At 30.8% G+C, this 21,810-nt stretch overlaps 1 protein-coding gene and 1 long non-coding RNA gene across 3 annotated transcripts; both read right to left on the reverse strand.

Moving 5' to 3' along the window:
* Nucleotides 1–1,847: 1,847 nt before the first annotated feature.
* Nucleotides 1,848–2,674, reverse strand: LOC133692659 (uncharacterized). 2 transcript variants are annotated; one of them, XR_009841973.1, is made up of 3 exons: nucleotides 2,562–2,674; nucleotides 2,319–2,455; nucleotides 1,848–2,203 (listed from the first exon to the last, which is right to left on the reverse strand). It is a non-coding gene; the product is annotated as an uncharacterized LOC133692659 (long non-coding RNA). The 2 variants fall into 2 exon arrangements; XR_009841972.1 differs by having other exon boundaries at nucleotides 1,848–2,455.
* A 10,383-nt stretch (nucleotides 2,675–13,057) lies between these two features.
* Nucleotides 13,058–16,736, reverse strand: LOC133692383 (probably inactive leucine-rich repeat receptor-like protein kinase At3g28040). Its single transcript, XM_062113278.1, has 2 exons — nucleotides 14,830–16,736; nucleotides 13,058–14,732 (listed from the first exon to the last, which is right to left on the reverse strand). The coding sequence occupies exons 1-2, from the start codon at nucleotides 16,389–16,391 to the stop codon at nucleotides 13,256–13,258; spliced, it is 3,039 nt and encodes a 1,012-aa protein (XP_061969262.1). The 5' UTR covers nucleotides 16,392–16,736; the 3' UTR covers nucleotides 13,058–13,255.
* Between the last annotated feature and the right edge of the window lie 5,074 nt (nucleotides 16,737–21,810).

The raw sequence follows: 21,810 nt of genomic DNA on the forward strand, positions 1-21,810 counted from the left end.
TTGTCTCCTCGGGCCAAACTTCGGGAGCAGACACTTGAAAATTTTGAGTAAAAACCGAGGTATAGAATTTGGAATGCTCCCAAATATCAAGACAGTGAAAAATGAGCCCTTAAAATTACTCAAAACATCCAAATGGTCTTTTCTTTAATTTCCCAGTCATGCTACTTACTCTCTTGCTCTCACGATCAATATTTATATTTTGACCTCTCTACTAATAATTTTTTTCTGTTTAATATCATTATTGTTTTTTTTTAAGAAAAATAGAAAATATGTTTGGTTAAAGTGTGATGTTTTATTTTTTTTATGTAAACGATTTAAAAAACTAAAGCAGTGTTTAAAAAACAACATAAGGTTATTTTCCATTTTCTGCTTTTTATGCATAGAATATCATGTTATCATTGCAACGATACCATCTCTTATAGTTTTTATAGTCTTCACAACTATCACTTTTGTCAACAAGATATAAAGTGGGAATAGAATACTTTTTAAATCAATTATTATTATTATTATTATTATTATTATTATTATTAACAAGAAATATAGGATTACGAGTTTTTCACTAGATATAATTTAATATAGATTATTATAGTGCAACTCTTGGGTGAAAAAATAGGAGGCTTTGTGACTAGGGTAATTTGATTTTTTCAGAGGTTTATTTAGTTATTGAAAGATTATTTGAGAATATGAGTTTTTTTCTAAATTTTTGTATAGTAATATTATGCTTTTACTTTGTTAACCAAGAGTTTTTTATTTTTTGAAAAACTTTAAAATAATAAAAATATTTCTTTATCTTCAAGGTAAAAAAAAAATTGTGTTTGTAACCAAGAGTTTTTTTGTTTTTACCCTTACAGAAGACAAAAAAAAAAGAAGTATACATTTAAGGGTGTTTTTGGCCTTCTTTGTAATTTCCAAGAGAATGGGAGGTGTTTTAATATTTTTTATGTTGGATTTTTATTTTTTTTATCATGAAAAGTTGTTGGCATGTATTCATCATGCCGCCAACATATAAGTCTGTCGCCAACATATAGGTCTGTTCGCATCTTTTGGACAACTCCCAAGAGGCCATCAAGTAGCCAAACTTACTCCTTCGCCATGTTCTTGGAAGGGCCATGATATCCTCTTCCTTCTGGTATGACCCATGATGATAGATGATGAATAGTTTATTATTAGTGGTCGTTTCCCCCTCCCCTCTTTTTTTTCTCTCTACTGTTAGGAAAAGTTCACAATTATCCTTTTTGTTTTTTATATTCCAATTTCAGTCATTGTTTTTTAAGTTTTTATTTTTGTTCTTATTCTTTTTTTATAAAAATTTTATTTGTTTTCAATTTAGTTTTTCAATTATAATTAAATGTTATGTTTTTCATTTTGATCTTTATTCTTTTAATTTTGTTGGTTTTTCTACTTTTTGCTCAATTTCTTTTACGATATTATCATTTTACATTAGTTTTTTTAAAAAAAAGTGGTTGTGATTATCTTCAAATAATATTTTCTTACATCACACTTTAACTAAACATATGTAACTTCTTTTTGACATAATCAAAAACTTACATAATTTTAATTACTAAATTATATATATTTTTAAAAATATCTTATTGGGAGATAATATTTGAAAACTCAAAAAAATCTCAAGGAATGCAAGAGTAACAGGAAATCTTGACATCAGCATATTTAGAAATATAATTACGGTTGCTTTTTAAAGTATTTTTTATTTAGAAATATATTAAAATAATATATTTTGACATAGTTTCCTACACCCTTCTTCCCAAAACCATAAACTGTAAAAGGAAAACAGAAAAACCATCATACTATCTCCATATTCTCTATGCAATTCACAAACACATTCAATATTTCGTCTGAAGCTGGCAATTTAATAGAAAAATGAAGTAGATTCATATCATGACGCACTTCCTTGTCTCTTATTCTATACCATTTCTATCTGTGCTATGAAATTTATTTGCGATAGCTTTTTAAAGACTGAAAAAATGTGATTGTAACATCAATGAACCAACATCCAGGACCAGCACTCTAAGAAATCAAAGTTCCAATCACAAAAATGGAGCCTTAGCAACCTCTTCTTCCAACCCCTCAAACCCTAAGAAAAAGCTCATGACTTCCTGAAACAACCAGACGTTCTAATCACAAAAATGGAGCCTTAGCAACCCCTTATGACTTCCTTAAACAACCAGAACCTAAACCGCGGGCGCTAAGAGAAAAAAATAATCTAATATAAGGCTCAAATTGATCACAAAACCCTAATTACCCCCCATAACTAAAAATTGTTTAGCTTAAAAATATAAAAGCAAGGGATTGAGACTGACCGGCAGTGACAAAGCGGCGGTTGTACTGCATGCGCTTGTGGGCACAGCCTCTAGGTTTCTTCTTCTTATCTTGCTTGGCTAGTTTTTGGGTTTGACCTCTCACCTTCCCTGCATGGACAGTGATCTGTGTATTTTACCTGCAAAATCAAAATCAAAATGGGTTTGGAATATCAAAGTAGTGATTTGGGATAGAGAGTGAGAGACTATCTCATTCTAGGGTTAGGGTTAGGGTTAGGGTTTTACCCATGATTGTTCGCTAATTCCTCTTCTTCTTTGCCTGCTGCCGTAAATAAGAGAGGTTGCGCTCTGTGTGGATTTTGGGGTTAGGATTTTCGATACGGCGAGCGATATTTAAAAGATATTCGCTCCTTTTAAACAACCGACATGTCTTATTTATCTTAATCGAAGCTAACAATGTCGTTCATTAAAAGAGCATCATTGATTTACAAACGACATGTCATGTGAACAAAGTAATTCTACAATTAAACCTCTATAATCTAACCATTTAAATTTATTAATTAATCATAATTGATATATCATTTAAATTTAAAATTTAAATCGGAACCATATAGAAATATTATTTAATCAAGGTCATTAGTTTATCAAATATAAAATACTGTATTTCTTTTTCTTAAAAAAAAAATCCAATAACCCCTTTGTTTAATGTACAAAATGAATCCATCTCTAACTTAAAAAATATTTCTAAGAATTCTCTTTCAAAATTAATTTGGACTTATATATATATATATATATATATATATATATATAATTGCTATGGTAAGACATAGAATATACATAAAACACTAAGAATAATATACTAAAAAGATGGAATAATATGATTCTATGATCAATATTTTTTTATTGATGTTATTTTTTTTCTCACCTCTCTGTTTATATTACTGTCACTTCTCACTTTTTTTTCTTTTGATTTTTTTTAATTGTCTTAAACAAAGATAAGAATATTACATGTAATAGTAAAAAAGAATATTGTGATTGACAGAAGGGCAAAATGATAAAAATATTAAAGCCAAAACTTGTCCCTTTTCTTCTTCACGTCTCTCTCGGCCAAAATTTATGAAACTCTCTGAGGTCAAAAAAGAGTGCTGATGGATTTGCCAAAAGTGAGTGATTTGCTACTGATTTGATGAACTGGGTTGGTTGCTGCTGAAGGCGTGGACTGGTGGCTGTATAGGTGGGGCATTTTTTATGCGGGCAATCGGCGTGGCTGATTTATGATTGTTGTGGGGGTAGTTAGTACAGGTGATAAAAAAACTGAAAAATTAATTAAATTTAAAAAATTAAAAAAGTAATTAAAAAAATTAAATCGTGAAAAAAACGATTAAATCCATTAAAATTTTGAAAAAACCGACCGGTTCAGTTCAGTTTCGGCTTTATAAGCCTGAAACTGAAAAAACTAAACCGAACCAAAACCGAAAAAACCAAGCCAAACCAGAAAATATCTAGCAAAACTGGTTTGAACCAGTTTTTTCCCCAAAATAACCTAACCGAACCGAAACCGGTTCCCTTTTTTTCAAAAAAAACTGGTTTTAATTGTTTTTAATAAAAATCAAACCAAATAAAAAATGATCATCCCTACTGATTACTGTTAGAGTATTAGCCAACAAAACAGTAGGAGAGGATTCCAAAAGATACTACAAAGAATATTACAGGCAATTCTAATTTCAATTATATTCTAAATATTCTCTATTAATTCATTAATAGATTAACTATTTTGAATTTCAAATTTCTTTTAATCTCCATTTTATTCCTGTTACTCAATTATTTGTATGTAAGTCTCTGTATATACTATTGAATACAAAATAAACAACATTTTTTCTAGTCATTCTTTTTAAATGTGTATCTATAAGAAATCTATATAGTCTTTTATAAATTTATGTGGTACCAGAGTTAAAATAGATAAACGTTTGATGCTTTTTAAAGTTCAGGTGAATAGTTCTATTTAAAACAAACAACTCATAAAATTTATTAGAGGTGTATTCCTTACCTAAATCACACCTAAAATATTTAATAACAACAGAATATTGAGTTTTGACATGAGTTAGATAGACCGTATATTTCATTGAATTTAGAATTGTGTTTTATTAAACAAACCTACCAATAACAAGTATGATCATCAATAATAATAATAATAATAACATAATATCAAGACTCTTCTTTTATGGCAGCATGAAAAGGTTCGTTTACATCAGAATAAATCAAATCAAATAGAAAAAAAAAATACTTCGATTAAAAGGTAAAGTAGAAAATTTTACTAGTTTACATCCACTACACATAGCTTAACTAAATCTAATCTTATTCATATAGATTCTTTTTCTAAGGATTCTGATAGTTTATCATCTTAGGTTTCTAGTACTTCAAATACCTCCTTTTATGTTCGACCAATTCGTACTGATCATTTTGCAGGTATTAACACTTTACTCTCTGGTACACCTAAGCTCCCTTTTCATCTCAGGTTTTATTGATAGTACATGATGTGATCATAATAATCTAAAGAAACAAGTTTAACCTAAATACAAAACGATCATATATAGGCTAATATGAAAAGAAAATAAAAATAATATTCTACCCTTAATAAATAAAACAAAATAACTCTATATTTCTTAACACAAAGAAGTTGCAAGTTATGCTGGTGTAGGGGTGCTTCAAGTGATGGAGAAAGTGATGTGGTGGTTTCCGTATGGGTTCTTAAGTTGAAGAGCTATTGTTACTATCATGGATTTAAAGTGGAATACAACTGAAGTTATTGTTGGGAGGTGATCATTAAAGGATATTGTTGGAAAATGAGATAAAGAGTTGTCAGTTATTTTATTTTTTAGAGAGGTTGTCACCAAAAAAGAAGAGCTCCTCATGATATGGGTTATGTAGGGTTTTTATATGATAAATGGTGAGGTTCTCAGGCTTATGGATTAATAGAGTCTTGACCCTTGATATTGGAGAATAGATACCAGCCCAAAAGAAGACCAATGTTGTTTTTGTTGGCAAAATAATACTGGATAATGTTTTTAGGAGATAATATCTAGGTGTTTTTGTTGATATTAAAGCTGGAATTTTATCTTAGAGTGAAGTACATATACTTGGGTATGAGTTGGTATAAGATTTGTGTGGTATGAACAAAGGCTTAACCTACTCTGCAACTAACAAAGGGAGAAGCATGGTAGTTTTTGTAGGCATAACAATGTTTAGTGGTTTTTTTGGAGAGAGAATCGGCAAGTGTTTTTGGTGCTATTAGAGCTAGAATTTTAGCTTAGAGTGAAGTACAAAAATCTTTTTTCAACATGCTTTTTTACGTAAAAAAAAATATCAAGTATAAATCAAAAAGCTTATGCATGTATTTGATTAAATAAATTGAGAACCATATGTGTAATAAATTGAGAACCATTTGTGTCAATAGATAAAAAAAAAAAGTCATTAACGATAACTAAATATGTAATTAGAAAAGTTAAGAGGTGGATATAGATCAAGATATTTGATATTGCAATACGGGTCATTTATCTAGTTATGTTAACTGACTCTGTTTATTAAAATTAATTTTTTATTTACTAAAATGATAGCACGAATAAACACATATATGAAATTGATTAAACAAAATCAAATGGAAAAAATATCTCGGAATGTTGCACTTATTAGAAATAAAATCAAAAAATAAATATTTTTATTTTAAAAAATAAATTTCAATTATATAAAACATAAAAATTATAGATGAATTAGAATAATCTCTTCAAAAATTAAATACATATAAAATAACTAAAAAACACCCATTATTTTAAAAAAAGCTAAACATAAAAGGAAAAAAAATCAAAGAGAAGGTGTATCAATTTAAATATAAATTAAAAGATTATTTAAAAAAACTCTTATAAAAAAAAGCATATTTTTTTTACAAAAAGGAAAAATAAAAAAGAACAAAAAAGAGGCAAAGCGCCACTAGGATTGACTCATTTAGAAATGGTCCGCATGGAGGCCTTATTTTAAAAAAAAAATACAATTGGGGTGGACAACATGCCATCTACCCCAATATTTTTAAATACAAAAAACTTACAAACAACATGTCGTTTAATTTTCCCTGAATTTCAGCCACTATTGCATCCGAAAAATCAGAATTTATGGTTTTTTGACTTAAAACTCAATTTTGACAAAAGAAACTTAGAAAACAAACCCTTAACACCTTGATAAACTAATAAATGGCCTTCAAAACAGCAAAAAACCTGAAATCAACCCAAAATAATAATAAAAAACTTTTAAGGGCTTAGATTTGGCTTTTTAGGTATTTTAAGGTGAAAAAACACCCAAGAGGAACTCCCTTCAGCAAGTGAAACTTGTGGACACTAAGGTCGACCATTTTAGTTGTCGAAATTGGTGTCAACGTTAATTTTCTCTCTCTACCGTCAAAACTCAACGATCTCTCTCTCTCTCTCTTCTCAAACCAGAAACTAAAAAAACCATAGAAATAAACTTTTATACCAAAAATCAACCTGCAAAGACATTAAGGGATCAAATGGGTATGATTTGAAAAGTGTGAGGATTAAATTGAACTTTTCCCATGAACTTTGAACCTAACACTCATTTTCAATGCCTTTTCCACATTGATCATTCTTTTTTCAATCTTGTCCTTAGTTAGCAAATTTGAATAAATTCTCTTTTAATTTGCCTAAAAAAAATACAATCATGAACAAATAAAGTTTGAGGATGAAAGTAAAAAAAAACCGTGAACAATAAGGAATTTGTTATTTTTTCTTTGGTTAAGTTGCCGTGAATATTATTAGTGGTTAGGAGAGTCATGTCCATGAAACAAAGTGTTGCAAGGATACGTAGTTATATATTATAATGACTCACATAAATGGTTAAGTACAATATAAGCTTCATAAATTAATATTTAATTAATTAATAATTTTTATTAAATAATATTTTTGTCATAACCCAACTTAAATTAAAATTAAAATTAAATAATATCTCAATTAATTGATAAATTTTCACAGTTCTAAGAACATTAAAAATTAATTTATAAAGGTTTAATTGTACATTATTTTTTTTTATTAAGAAAACATATTGTTTTAGAACATACAAAACAACAGTATGATTCTTAAAAAGACAAAGATGATAATAAAAAATCTATCAAACCTCCTTCCACACCCATCCTATTTGGAGAGTGGTAGCTTTTGTTTTTTTAATAATGTTTAATATACATATACGAGGTAATAGATCAATACACACACAGACACACACACCATAAGATGAAAAGAAAGTAAAAAAAAAATTATAAAGTTCAATATATGGCGTTGTTACACTTGAGAATGATCTAAAAATCTGGTTACAAGTTTTTAACCGATATACTGAATTTGAAAAAAGAACAAATTTCTGATGTGAATGAAGAGGCAAGTCAAGGAATGACACGATTCTCTAACAAACACATAACATAATTAATTTTTCTAGAAATATAAAATTTTGCAGAAATATAAACAATAAATAAGTAGAACAATGAGATTTTAAAGGAATCTTACATAAATTTGTATAGAAATTAGTATAGGAGATACATGAGATATTGGTTACAGGAGAGTCTTTACAGGAAAGGTTTTTGTTTCTTTTTCAAGAAACTTTTCTTCAGTGTATTTTTCTCTCTCTCTACCTTTTGAAGCTAAGGAGGTCTCCTTATATAATGAAGTTGTCATGAAAAAGGCCAAAAGATCTTTTGAAAGGCTGAAGATTCTTTTTAGCACATTGTAGTTGGTCATGTGTTCTTGTTCCACATTGTCAAAAAACAACAATCTTGAAAATTGCCTTTGAATTTCTTGGGGTTTTTCTTTATTGTTTTCTTACTCACCGACAGTTGTCTTGTTGTTTGTGTCATCAAGAGACTTTGTAGAAAAATGCCTAAAACAATAGGTCTGTAAAAAGAGTTTGAAAATAGAAAAAAGTTGGCCTAGAAAAAGGGCTCAAAACAGGTGAGCCTAAAAGGAAAAAAACCTTGAAAATACCTTTTTTTATGAATTTTGTAAAGATGGAAGGATGTCATAGCAATCATCTTCATTTTCATTACCTAGAGGAGTATATGATCCCGAGGATGAGGAGGCTGAAGAAGAGGAAAACATAAATTCTCATTTTCCATTATCTAGGAGTTGTTTCATGACCTCAAAATATTCTTCTTTGGACTTGTTAGTTGCCAAAAGTGTTGAGGCATGGGCTCTTTGGGCTACGAAAAGGGATTGAGACTAGTCTTATAAAGGTGGTGGTTCTTTAATGCCATGTTTGTTGTTTGAAGAAAGCCATTACATTACAGTAGATTTAGAGCTTTTATTTTCTGTCGCAAAAGAGTCCTACCATTTGACTTTGTATTTTCTGATCAAAATTACATAAGTACTTTGGTTGTTGTAGTGAAAGTACCATGAGCATACCCAAGACACAAAGAATTTGGAACAGAACATAAGCATTGGGGGGGATTTCTTTTCTCTTTCTATGCCCCTGAAATTGTGTTGGAAAAGTTTATAGCCTTTTTCAACCACAAGATATGGGTGAAGAAGTTCAGTAATACAATCAAAGTAATCCCGCCATTGATAGAACCAATTTGGTAGTTTTGTAGTATTGATTGAGTTATCAAAATAAAATAGCTAGGAATAGCTTCTTTTGGAGTTTTGGAGAAAGAAAGCATTAAACCATGTCTGGTGGTAGTCCTAGTAAAATAAGTTTGGCAATGGTTATGTAATTTGGTTTGAAAGCTGATAGAAAAACGGATCACATGATGAGGAGGTTGTTTCCAATCAGTTGGATAAATGACATCTTTGATGATACTAGTGGAATAGGCTGGTTCAATATGGTGTTGTTTGAGGTTAAAATGTTTAAATTTTACTGAACATGTAATTTCAAAGATAGTCATATAATAAGCATGGGTTTTTATAGTGTCTCAAGGTTTGAAGTACCACCCTAAAGAAAAAAAAATTGCAGTTGTGACAAGAGGATCAAGATGGTAAAATCCATCTTCAATAGTTAAAACATTTTGAAAATTGTTTTTTTTTCCAAACTTGTATTCATTTTCTTGGTCATTATATCTATCAATGTACCATTACACCTATTAAGATATCTTTTATATTTGCTGACAAATTCACATATAAAATCCTTGACAAAACTCAGTTACAGAGGTTTCTAGGAAGTCTAAATTATGTTATAGACTTTTACCCAAATGTTTGTAGAATTGCAAAACCTCTCAATGATAAACTAAGAAAAAACCCAGTACCATGGTCTGATGAACATACTGCTTTTGTTCGCCAGATTAAAAAACAAGTTTAAGAGATTCTTTGCCTTCATATAGTCAATCTCTTAGCTCCTAAGATTGTAGAAATAGATGCATCAGAATTAGGATATGGGGGCATCCTCAAACAAGTTTAAAATTCCTATTTATTTTTGCTCATTAGAATGATTATCAAAAGAATTACTCCACCATCAAGAAAGAAATCCTTTTAATTGTTTTATGCATTACAAAATTTTAAAGTGACTTATTAAACTAGAAATTCCTTTTACACATTGATTGCAAATCTGCTAAAGAAATTTTACAAAAAGATATTTAAAATATTGCTTCAAAAAACATATTAAGTCTTTTTTATTTTGACAGTGAGTATAAAAAAGGAGATACAAATTACATCCTTGACTTTCTAACTTACGAATTTCTCCAAAACAGGTCCTGATACAGTTATTACCGGAAAAAAAACCCCTCAATCCCTTTCTCCCAAGTCCAAAAATAAGGGCAAAGCCCCTCAGTCAGCACCTAAAAAACCCAAAGCACTCCAAAACTTATGGCTTCTACCATATCTTCTGCAAAACCAATAACTTCTTGGTACGATGCAGTTATTGTTGAAGAAAAAGCAACAAATCCTCCATAAATACAAAGTGACAAAGTAGAAAATTTGGTAGAAACTCTATCCAAATCTCCAGAATTACTTCTGGCCTACAAACTATCAACCAGAAGTCCTCTCAGGAGGATGAATCCTCTCAATCAGGTAAAACTTTTAAACTTATTTCAAAAACCTAAGCAAATTCTTCTTCTAAAAAACTTTTGCTTCAATTTGCAAATCTTTCATTTTCCCAAACCAATTTCATGAAAACATCTTCAAAACCAAAATATGAATATTTCATCAAAAACAATTTTCAAAATGCTTAAACTATTGAAAATTGGTTTTACCAGCCCGATTCTCTTGTCACAACTACAAAAAACTTTTTTTTAGGGTGATACTTCAAATCTTGGAACACTACAAAACCCCATGCTTATTACATGGTCATCCTTGAAATTACAGGTTTAGTAAAATTTAAACATTTTAACCTCAAACAACATCATACTAAACTAGCCTATTCCACCGGTATCATCAAAGATGTCCTCCATCTAACTGATTGGAAACAACCTCTTCATCATGGGATTCGATGGGATCCGTTTTCCTATCAACTTCCAAACCAAATTACATAACCATTGTCAAACTTATTCCTACTGGACTACCAAAATGCATAGTTTAATGCTTTCTTTTTCCAAATTACATAACCATTGTCAAACTTATTCCTACTGGACTACCAACATGCATAGTTTAATGCTTTCTTTTTCCAAAACTTTAAAGGAAGTCATTCTTGACTATTTTATTTTGATAACTCAATCAATACTACAAAACTACCAAATTAGTTCCATCAATGATGGGATTGCTTTGGTTACATTACTGAACTCCTTTACTCATATCCCGTGGTTGAAAAAGGCTATAAACTTTTCAAACAAAATTTCAGGGGCATAGAGAGGGAAAAGAAATTTCCCCAAATGCTTATGATATGTTTCAAATTCTTTGTGCCTTGGGTATGCTCATAGTACTTTGATTACAATGACCAAAATACTCATGTAATTTTGATCAGAAAATACAAAGTCAAATGGTGGGACTCTTTTGCGGTAGAAAATAAAAGGTCTGAATTTGTTGTAATGTTATGGCTTTCTTCAAACAACAGACATGGCATTAAAAAACCACCACCTCTACAAGACCAGTCTCAATCCTTTTTCCTCGCTCAAAAAGCTCATGCATCAGCACTCTTGGCAACTGCCAAATCCAAAGAACAATATTTCGAGGTCATGAAACAACTATTGGATAGTGGAAAAAGAGAATTTATGTTTTCCTCTTCTTCAGCCTCATTATTTTTAAGATCATATACTCCTTTAAGTAATGAAAATGAAAATAATTACTATGACATCTTGCCATCTTTACAAAATCCATAAAAAAATATATTTTCAAGGTCTTTTTTCTTTTAGGCTCACTTGTTTTGAGCTTTTCTTCTAGGCCTAGTTTTTTCCATTTTCAAACTCTTTTTTCATATCCATTGTTTTTGGTATTTTTCTACAAAGTCTCCTAATGATACAAATGACAAGATAAATGTCAGTGAGTAAGAAAACAATAAAGAAAAACCTCAAGAAATTCAAAGACAATTTCCAATATTGTCGTTTCTTGATCATAGGGAACAAGAACACATGATCAACTACAACGCGCCAAAAAAAATGTTGAGCTTTTTAAAAGATCTTTTAGCCTCTTCCATTATAGATACATTATATAAGGAAACCTCATGAGCTTCAAAGGGCAGGAAGAGAAAAAATACATTAAAAAAATTTTATTGAAAAAAAAAATCTTCTCTGTAAACACTCATTTATAACCAATATCTCTTGTACTGAATTTCTATACAAATTTATGTAAGATTCTTTTAAAATCTCATTGTTCTATTGTATTTATTATTTTTATTTTTGTATAATTTTACATTTATGCAAAATTAAGTATGCTCTGTGTCGTTGTTAGAGGATCTTGTTATTCCTTGACTTGCCTCTTCATTTACATCAGAAATTTATTCAGTTTTCAAATTCATTATATCAGCTGGAAATCTATGGTCAGATCTTTAGATCATTCTCAGGTGTAATAACACCATGTACTGAACTTTATAATATTGTTTTTAACTTTCTATTCAACTTATGGTGTGTGTGTGTGTGTGTCCAAGTTTGGCTTATACTTTTCAGGTGAAACTTATCCTTTTACAGGAGAGTTTCACAAGAACTTGCACCGAACAATAAGGGTTAATCATAAGCATAAAATATATATGATAATGAGGAATATATACAAGTTTGACTTATGTTTATAATTAACACTTATTTTACGTTAACCGGTTGACCGAAACCTACCAACCAGTGAACCAAAATCCTTCAGGCCAATCGGTCTATTGAAACTGACCCACTAGTCGATCGAAGCCAAACAAGTCAATCGGTCGACCGATGCAGATAAACCAGTTGATCGGGATTCCAAATTCTCAATCCACCAGTCTTTCCAAGAAAAAAGATTTCTAAAAATCCAATTGACACCTCAAATAATCATAACGACTAACCCCTAACATTTAATTCATAACAATCAACCTATAAAACTTCAATTAATCCATTAATTAACACAAAACATAAACTTCAAACCCTAGACCTTAACAAAACCAAAACTAAAGCTAATTACTATAGTCATACACATTAAAATACACATTAAAGCGTAACTCTTATCTTAAAAACCTATTTTCATCAATTATCTTCCCTTTCCTCTATCTTTCCCTCTCTGCTCTCTCCTCCTCCTCCTCCTCCTCCAATGTCTCTCATTCATTTATATTTAATAACTACTCCTCCACGGTTATTGTTGTCTTTTCATATTAAAATCTTTTTTTCTTATTTCAAAACATCACAAAAAAAGGGATGATGAGATACCGATGCAATTAGGGGAGGATGAAGAACTAACTGTTTACAACAGAAATAAATCAAACAGGAAGCAGCTGCTGATAATACAATTCTCAGAAATCAAAAGGTAAAACAAGACATCATGAGAAAAGGAAGGACATGTCTTTGCTTTTGGATGTTGTAGAAAGTTGTTAAAATAACTTACACGGTTCATTTCTTAGAAAAATTCTGTTCTTTGTGGAACTGGGGTCTTGATGACCTGCAATATTTGCACCACTTCTGCCATGGAAGGCCTGCTGGAAGGTATGTGAGAGGTGCATACAAGGGCCAATTTGAGCACTGGAAGAACCTCATCCTCAGGATAATCCCCCATGCTTGGATCAACACAATCAAAGACATTACCTTGTTCAAGCAAACACCTCACATGATCCTTAAGTATCAGCACATTGTCTTCACCATATTCCACTGGCCTTCTTCCAGTTATTAGCTCAAGAATCAAGATTCCAAAACCATATATATCACATTTCTCATTGATTCTCAAGCTCTGGCATGATAGTTCTGGTGCCACATATCCTAATGCACTCTGAAATCTAGTACTTATAACATGCCTATCAAGCTTCGCCAAGAACCTTGCAAGTCCAAAATCCGAAATCTTTGGGTTGAAATTTTCATCAAGAAGAATGTTGCTTGGTTTTATGTCACAGTGAATGATTGGTGGACGGAAACAATGATGCAAGTGTGCAAGTCCCTTTGCTGTTCCAAGCACAATCTTCAATCTGTTTGCCCAAGAAAGACGTGGAGCAGACGGTATCCTTTCATGGAGTTTGGCTTGCAAACTGCCATTAGGTGCATATTCTGATACCAACAGCTGCATTTGAGGAGTCCAGTAATACCCTTTTAATGATAAGAGATTTGGGTGCCTTGCCTTTCCTAATACCTGAACTTCTCGATCAAAATCTTCAGGATATTGGATAATGTTTAATGTAAAGAGCTTCTTTATTGCTACCATTCTTGCCTCTGAACCCAATGAGACCTTGTAAACAGTTCCAAATACTCCGTGACCTATCTCAGCAGCCTTATTAAGGAGTGCTTCTGGATTGCTGATCCAATCAGGAGATGATTTCGAATCGAACAGGACCAGCTTGCCTGTGGATAGATTTCCGGACCTGGAAGAGCTCGAGCACATGCTTTCCAAGGCATGGTCCACAAATGCAAGCCTCTTCCGGACAGATACATTTAGTAGACTTACGAGTATCACTCCAAACAAAATGAATATAGCTGCTGAAATTGCAATGATAGTTGAAACACTGAGGAACATATGATGATGGAACCTTGCAGGGTGAGAGGACACGTTTCTTGGTTTCTTACCATCCCCTTGATTGCCATAGGCATACGGATCTAGTACTAGAGGCTTGGGAACATTCATCTTACATGGCCCCTTCAACAACGGTGAGCAAATTCCCAAATTCCCCTGCAATGCACTTTGATCCAAACTTGGAAATATACCCCCAATAGGAAGCCTGCCCACTAGCTTATTATAAGATACATTTACAGCCAGAACATTCTCCAGTTTTCCAAGCTCTTGCGGTATCTCTCCGGTCAGCTCATTGAATTCCAACTTCAGAATCTTGAGCTTGTTTAGCCTTGAAATGGACTCGGGAATGGAACCGCTCAAATTATTTTGGGACAAGCTCCTGCAAATAAAATTAATGGTTTTCACATTTGGTACGTAAGCAAGCATCGAATAAAGCATTAGTTGTAGTTTTGAAGTGGAATTGATGCAAGACTTACAGCAAATACAGTGATGAACAATTTCCAATCTCTTCTGGAATTTGGCCCACCAATGAGTTTCCGTCCAATTGAAGGATGTTCAAACTTCCAGACTCACATATATCAGCGGGAATTAAGCCAACTAAAGCACTGTTTCGAAGATCCAACACTGTCAAGTTCTGAAAGTAGCCAAGCTCTAGTGGCATTCTTGATTCCATATTGTTCCAGGACAAATTCAAGTATCTTAAATTAGATGAGAGACCCCTTTCAGCTGGAATATGTCCTGTGAGATTGTTCTTTGAAAGATCAAGTGTATGAAGAGATGAAAAGAAAGTAATCGAACCTGATGGAATTGAACCTACCAATCCATTGTCTGAAAAATCTACTTCCTCCAGCCCCAGATCAAACAAGCCTTCTGGTATGCTGCCATTGAAGCTGTTACCTCTCAACCGAATCACTGATAACATCGTGCAAGAAACCATTGAGGTGGGAATGATGCCAAAGAGTTTGTTATTGGACAAACTCAAGCAGCGCAGAGATTTCAAGTCACCAATGGATGATGGGATGCTTCCAGTTAGAGCATTGCTTGACAAGTCCAAGTATTCAAGATTGGTCAAACTACCAATCCACCGAGGGAACTCACCTGCCAACATATTCTTGGATAAACTGAAAAAGCTCATTGAACTCAGCCTCTGAAGAGATTCTGGCAGTGCTCCACTAAAAAGATTGCGGCTTAAATCCAATCTATTCAAGTGCGGGCACAGTCCAATATCTCCAGGTAGTGGTCCGGAAAAGCGATTTCCCTGTAATTGGAGCTCTTTCAAAAAGTGAATGGCAGATACCCCTTGTGGCACGGACCCCGAAAACTCATTGTGTGAAAGATCCAATTTTCGAAGCCGCTTCAATGACCAAATCCCACTACTAAAATCTGGGTCACCGGAGAAATGGTTGTTGGACAGATTAATAGTGTTCAAGGAAGAGCAGCTCAATAGTGAACTAGGAATTGGCCCTTGAAGTAAATTCCCAGCTAAAGAAAGGTAACGAAGAGATTGAGAGTTTCGAAAAAGATTATCTGGGAGTGGTCCGGAGAATGAATTTTCAGAGAGATCAAGAAACTTAATGGAACTCATATTGTCAAGAAAAGATGGGATGAGACCTGAAAGACTGTTGTGACTAAGGTTAAGCCTTTCAAGATTTGACAAGAAACCAAGCTCAAGACTAATGCCACCGCTAAAATTGTTTTGAGACAATGATAATGTCTTCAAATGCTGCAACTTTTGGAGCCCTTTACCTAATCTACCTGATAATCCCAAGCCATCGAGTGAGACTTGAGAGACTCTGCCGCTCACCGGATTGCATTCTATGAACTTCCACGAACATGGTGAGTCATCGTCTTCGTTCCATGAGCTGAGATAGGAAGATGGGTCGATAAGGTCTGCCTTGAAAACAATCAAGCCGAAGACATCATCATTGATTTGTATCGGTACACTATCACTTCCCATGCAACCTTCAAGAGAAACAACTATAGAAACTAGCAAATATAACAACAAATGAGAATAGCCCATCACTAGTGGGGTAGCCATTAACAAACTCAAACTCTCTCTACCTGGTTCTTGGCTATGGAAAGACCAAGAAATTAAACATAAGCTATAATATCGAGATACTGTACTCAACAAGAAATCTAGTATGGGTGACTGTTAGGTTAAACTGTGTGTTCACGAGAAAGTGAGTCTGAGGTGAGATAGGGCAAGACATTTTTTTTTCTTTTTTTACCCAAATGGAGTATATGTACAGTTGTACACTACGTAGTGATTAAAATTTTGCTGCTATCACCTTGTCAAACATCCCGTGAACAAAGTGCGAAGCTAAAAGAGGGAATGCAAGAAGTTATTTCCTCATACGAAATAGTAAATTAAAATTTTGCTCAAGACAGCAGGTCCAGCACGTTGCAAGGGTCTCGTCATCTCGAGTCCTGACACATTCCCACCGCACACCAAGTCTTTTGTATTTGTCTACAAGCTGTGTAGCATGTCTTTGCTGAGAGCCTGAGACCAAACTTGTCGTTTCTTAAAGCACCTTCTTCTCCTGTTTCAGATTTCAATAATGCATCAGCATATGACACTGCTGTTCCAACTTTCAAAACAGCTGTTAGTGTCCATGTAAAAGATGCAACTAGTTGCTTCAACTATTTTGCATTTTTGCTGCTGGAAATACGTCATTTGCCTCAAACTTGACACCATTAAGGTTTGTGGCTCTTTTGCAATGTTTTAGCCTCTCTTCTTTTTTCCTTTTTTAATAAAACCTGCCCCCACCTCACATGTTAAATTTGAGTAAGGTTTTATTTTAAACTAAACCATTATGTTTTTTTATTTTTTTGAAAAATCCATATCAATGTTATTTTTTAATTTTTTATAATATAATTTAAATCAACTCGTTAACATCACTCAACTCAAGATCCGGATCTTGAACTAAAAATAATCTTGAACTTTGATGTTTTAACCTTGAATTTAGAAGGATACATAGTGTAATAGTAAATGTGTTATCCATGTGATAGCAACTCTTCTACTCCTATTTTAATTAGCTCCAATTGAGATAAATAATGGATTATCTATCCCTTTAAGGACGAAAAGCATGCTAGAATTATCATGTTGATGTTAAATTATTTTAGAGGATTTAATTAACAATTTTTATGTTTAGTACCTTAATTCTAACTGATTTGAATAATTATATTCAAGTAAGATAAAATAAGTTGTTTATAGATCCTTGCATATCTTTCAATACACAAGTAGGCAGCATATTCAATGTTGCCCTGCAATTAATTTGGCTTGTGTTAGCATAGGGGGAGGCGTACCTTTTTTTTAATTAAAAAAAAAAAAAATGCTTAATGGGGAATATTCTCTCTTAAGTCTAAATCTAATCATGTTCTTTCACGGATTCTAATATAAAATTTTTAATTAGTAATTTGTAAGTCTTAACAGTCCCTTTAAAAATAATGTATTACTATATTATTGTCCGTGTAAAAGAAATCTTTTTAACATGTTTTTTAATATAAAAAAAATTATATTATTTAACATATTAGGTTAGTTGAATAAGGTAGGGTTAACATGTCAATTACATTCCTCGGATTATGAATAATCCCCTGATTTCTATATATGAAAAATAAATCAAAAAAATAATTTAATGGGATGAAATTAAAAGTAAAATCCAACTAAAATAATAAATTGAGTTAACTTATGTTAACTTGCTAAACCTGAATCATGAAACCTAAATAAATTCATAGAAAAAAATCAAAATAAATTATAAAGTTCAATTATCAATCAACTCAATATTGAAGGATAAAATTAAACATGATAAAAAAAGTCATTGAGTCAACCGATCAAATCTGTGATCCAAGTCATAAGATCAGGATAATCTCATAGAACGCAAACTGAAAAAACTTATTTCCCAATAAAACCATATTGGATGGTGAAATTAAGAAAAAATCAACAATAAACCCTAAGTCAACCGGCTTGGCCCGCAACCCGGGTTATAAGACCATGATAAACATATAGAAAATAAATAAAAAAAATAATTATGATGTCCAATTCTCAATCAAACCAGTGTTGAAATATTAAATTAAAAAAATTAAAAAACAAAAAATAATATAAGTCAACCCGGCATAACTTCTCAAACTTGAGTTAGGAGATCGAGATAACTCTATAAAAATAAAATTTTAAAAAAATAATAAAATTCATTTCCTAATCAACTCGAAGTTGAAGTATAAAGTTTTTTTAAAAATAAATATTCAATTAAAAATTGACAAAAAAAATTCGAGCCGCAAAACTAGCGACTTGAATCAAGAGAATGTAATAACTTCATAGAAAATAAATTAAAAAAATAATTATAAAATTTCATTCTCAATCAATTCAATATAAAATTAGGAAGTTAAAAAAAATTATTTAAAAAAATAACAAAAATAACATGGATCAACACAGTTAACCTACAAAACTTGTGATATGAATTATGAGACCGAGATAACTCTATAGAAAATAAATCGAAATAAATTATGAAGTTTACACCTAATAAATTCAATGTTGAAAAATAAAATTTAAAAAAAAAACTAAGTTTAAAATTTAAGGAAAAAAATCCTAAAAAGTTTGGAAGATAAAAGTGAAAGAGACCTTTGCATTTCATTGTATGCACTTTAACACATGTTAATGATATCTATCTTTATATATTTGGATTTTTTTTATATGATTTTTGAGGATTTTTTATTTTTGTATGTTTTTATATATTCATTTCTCTAGTGTGTAATTTTATTTTTTACTTTTTGAATGAGAAATAACCCAAAAAAGATATAAAAAATAATAATTTTAAAAATTTTAAAGTAACTTCAAAGTCGTAAAAAAATCTAGAAACCATAAAAGCGTTTAGAAAAGTAAAAGAAAAAATAAAAAAAAAGGAGCTTTTGTAGGGCATGTATTTTTAAGTTTTTCATTAGTTTTAGATTATTATTTTTTTTACACTTTTTATGGGTTATTTCATTTTTTTAGGGATGTTTCAAAATAACTCTTTTTATGGGATAATTTTTAAGTATTATTAAGCATCGAAAATACATAATTTTTAAGTATAATTTTTACGTATTATTTTTTAGGGATTTTTAAAACTTTTCTATTCTCTAGGTTTTTCAAACTTTCTCAAGTTTTTTTAAATTAGTGTTTATTCTTATGTCTTAAAAATTAAATTTGCAGGGGTAATTTTGTTAAAAAAAAGTATCGAAAATAATACATAAGAAAGAAAACATATACAAATAAATAAGAATACATGAAAGAAAAAAAGAATTTAATAATAAATAAGAAAATAATAGATGAATCAATTAACCTATATTATAATATAAATAATATAAGTAAATTGAATTTGCTCAGGCAGGCTCCAACTCCAAGTGTTCATTTCGAAGCAACATGGGCACTATTCACAAGATCCAAACTTTCTTCACGGGGATCCCTCTGTTTCTTCCCCGACTTGCAAACAATTTTTCAGTCAACATGTGGGCTCCACTCCCATCACATCACATCATATCATATCATATCATATCATATCATTGTAGTGTGGGCTTAGTTCTTCGATTTCTTCCTTTCTTTGTCCCATTTTATTGTTGATTCTTTATTAATTTTTGGATGAACTTTCTTAATTTTTTGGTTTTTTTTTTAATTAGGATTAGATAAAGTTTGAATAAGTTATTTTCAGTTTCAAAATTTTAAATAAGTAAATAGTGGGGTGTTACCTTTTTCACAAACGATTTTTTTTTTAATGATATAAAACTAGGATTTACTTTGACAAGTTAATTTATAACCTGTTAATATGAAATTTAGAATGTGTTTGGGAACACGATTGAAATATTTTTAAAATTTTTAAATTATTTTATATATATATTTAGATCGTTTAAATATGTTAATTTCAAAAATAATTTTTAAAAAATAAAAAATTATAATTTTAATACATTTCTAAATAAAAAATACTTACTCTTATTGATCTACGTCACAATCACCTTGATGAAACTTGATCTAAACCTTTAAAAAATCTTTTAATTAATTTTTTGGTCAAAATAACATTGTTCAGCTTTTTCATTGTAAATTTCATTGATTTGGAACATGGACGATTGCAACCGGTCCAAGTTTATGCTCCATTTGCAAGCTTATTCCGGGCAAAATTTATCCAATCATTTCTTTCCATGCTATACATACTCGGTTTTTTTTTTAATTAAAAATATCCTTCACTTTTTGTATTTGGACATTTTTCATATATCTTTCTATGAAAATAAATAAATAAATAAATAAAAATTATTTAGGAAGAGATAAAATTAAAGAGATTTTTTATTTGGAAAATAACAAAAGTTATTTTACATCAATTTGTTTTTTAAATAAATAAGATATTTAATTTTATAACTTCAAAATAGATTAAATAAATAATAATTTTATTTATGAAAGTAATCAATTATATTTAAAAAATCAGTTATTTTAAAATAAATAAACTATTTATTTTGACAAAATTATTATCTTATTTTTGAAAATAAATACAAATTAAATAACAGTATAAAATGATTTATTTTTATCATAATTTAATTATATGACTTAAAAATAAAAAAAATAAAAAGAATTAAATTATTATTGTTATATTTATATGCATGAGAACGTATAAGGGTAAAGGTTAAAAAAATATTTAATTTAACTACTTTTTTTTTTCTTTTTTCGTTTACCACTAGGTTATCCTAGTAAAATTTATCTCAAGTCAAGACTAAATTTTTTCTATTAAATCTTAAGCAAATCATCAGCATAAAAATTTATGTATTTATATATATATATATATATATATATATATATATATAAACTCTTATAATTGTTTTAGGATTGAATTCTTACATTGTTGGAAACATATTGACTTTTCATAATGTAAGAATGGATCAAGAAATTAATGGAGATAAATCACATGATTAGTTAGAGCGATTCAAGGGATTAGTTGACTTTCCCTGATAAAATTAGTATAGATGATAACATGGAGAGCACCGTCGTCGTCGTCGTGGTGCAAATGAATCCTTCTCTGTCTCTCTGGACTTCCGGTGATTGGCTTTGGAGAAGCTTCAATGGGAAGTGGAGTAATCTTCTGGGTATACAAAGATGAGGACATCTTGTGAAAGGGAAACCACAAAAGGTTAGAGCAAAGGAAGTCAAAGATTCGTTGAACTTAAAGATATACAAAGGCTATAACAATGAAAGGAATGATTTGAACTCTGGTCAAATACGAGTGAAGGGAAAAAATACAAAAGATTGGTGGGTTTTTTCCCCAAAAAAATGTCTGCTTGGGGATATTGCAGATTGCTTTGAATTGCAGATCATAGTGTAAGAACTCCATCTTTTGATTCAAAATCCATAGGGTCTACTGGGTTTGTCTCAAAATCTCACAAAATTAACTTAAAATGAAATAGATGGTCTTGTTGGGGGTAGAAGCGCATATGGAGTGTGCGCA

This window comes from Populus nigra, chromosome 4, assembly GCF_951802175.1.
Source record: "Populus nigra chromosome 4, ddPopNigr1.1, whole genome shotgun sequence".
Classification (NCBI taxonomy): Eukaryota; Viridiplantae; Streptophyta; class Magnoliopsida; order Malpighiales; family Salicaceae; genus Populus; species Populus nigra.

Bases quoted from the DNA above. Each gene is read 5' to 3' on its own strand.
- LOC133692383 (XM_062113278.1), bottom strand. From the start codon at position 16,391: ATGGCTACCCCACTAGTGATGGGCTATTCTCATTTGTTGTTATATTTG. The intron at 14,733-14,829 runs GTAAGTCTTGCA...TTTTATTTGCAG, and splicing joins TGTTCATCACTGTATTTGCT to GAGCTTGTCCCAAAATAATT.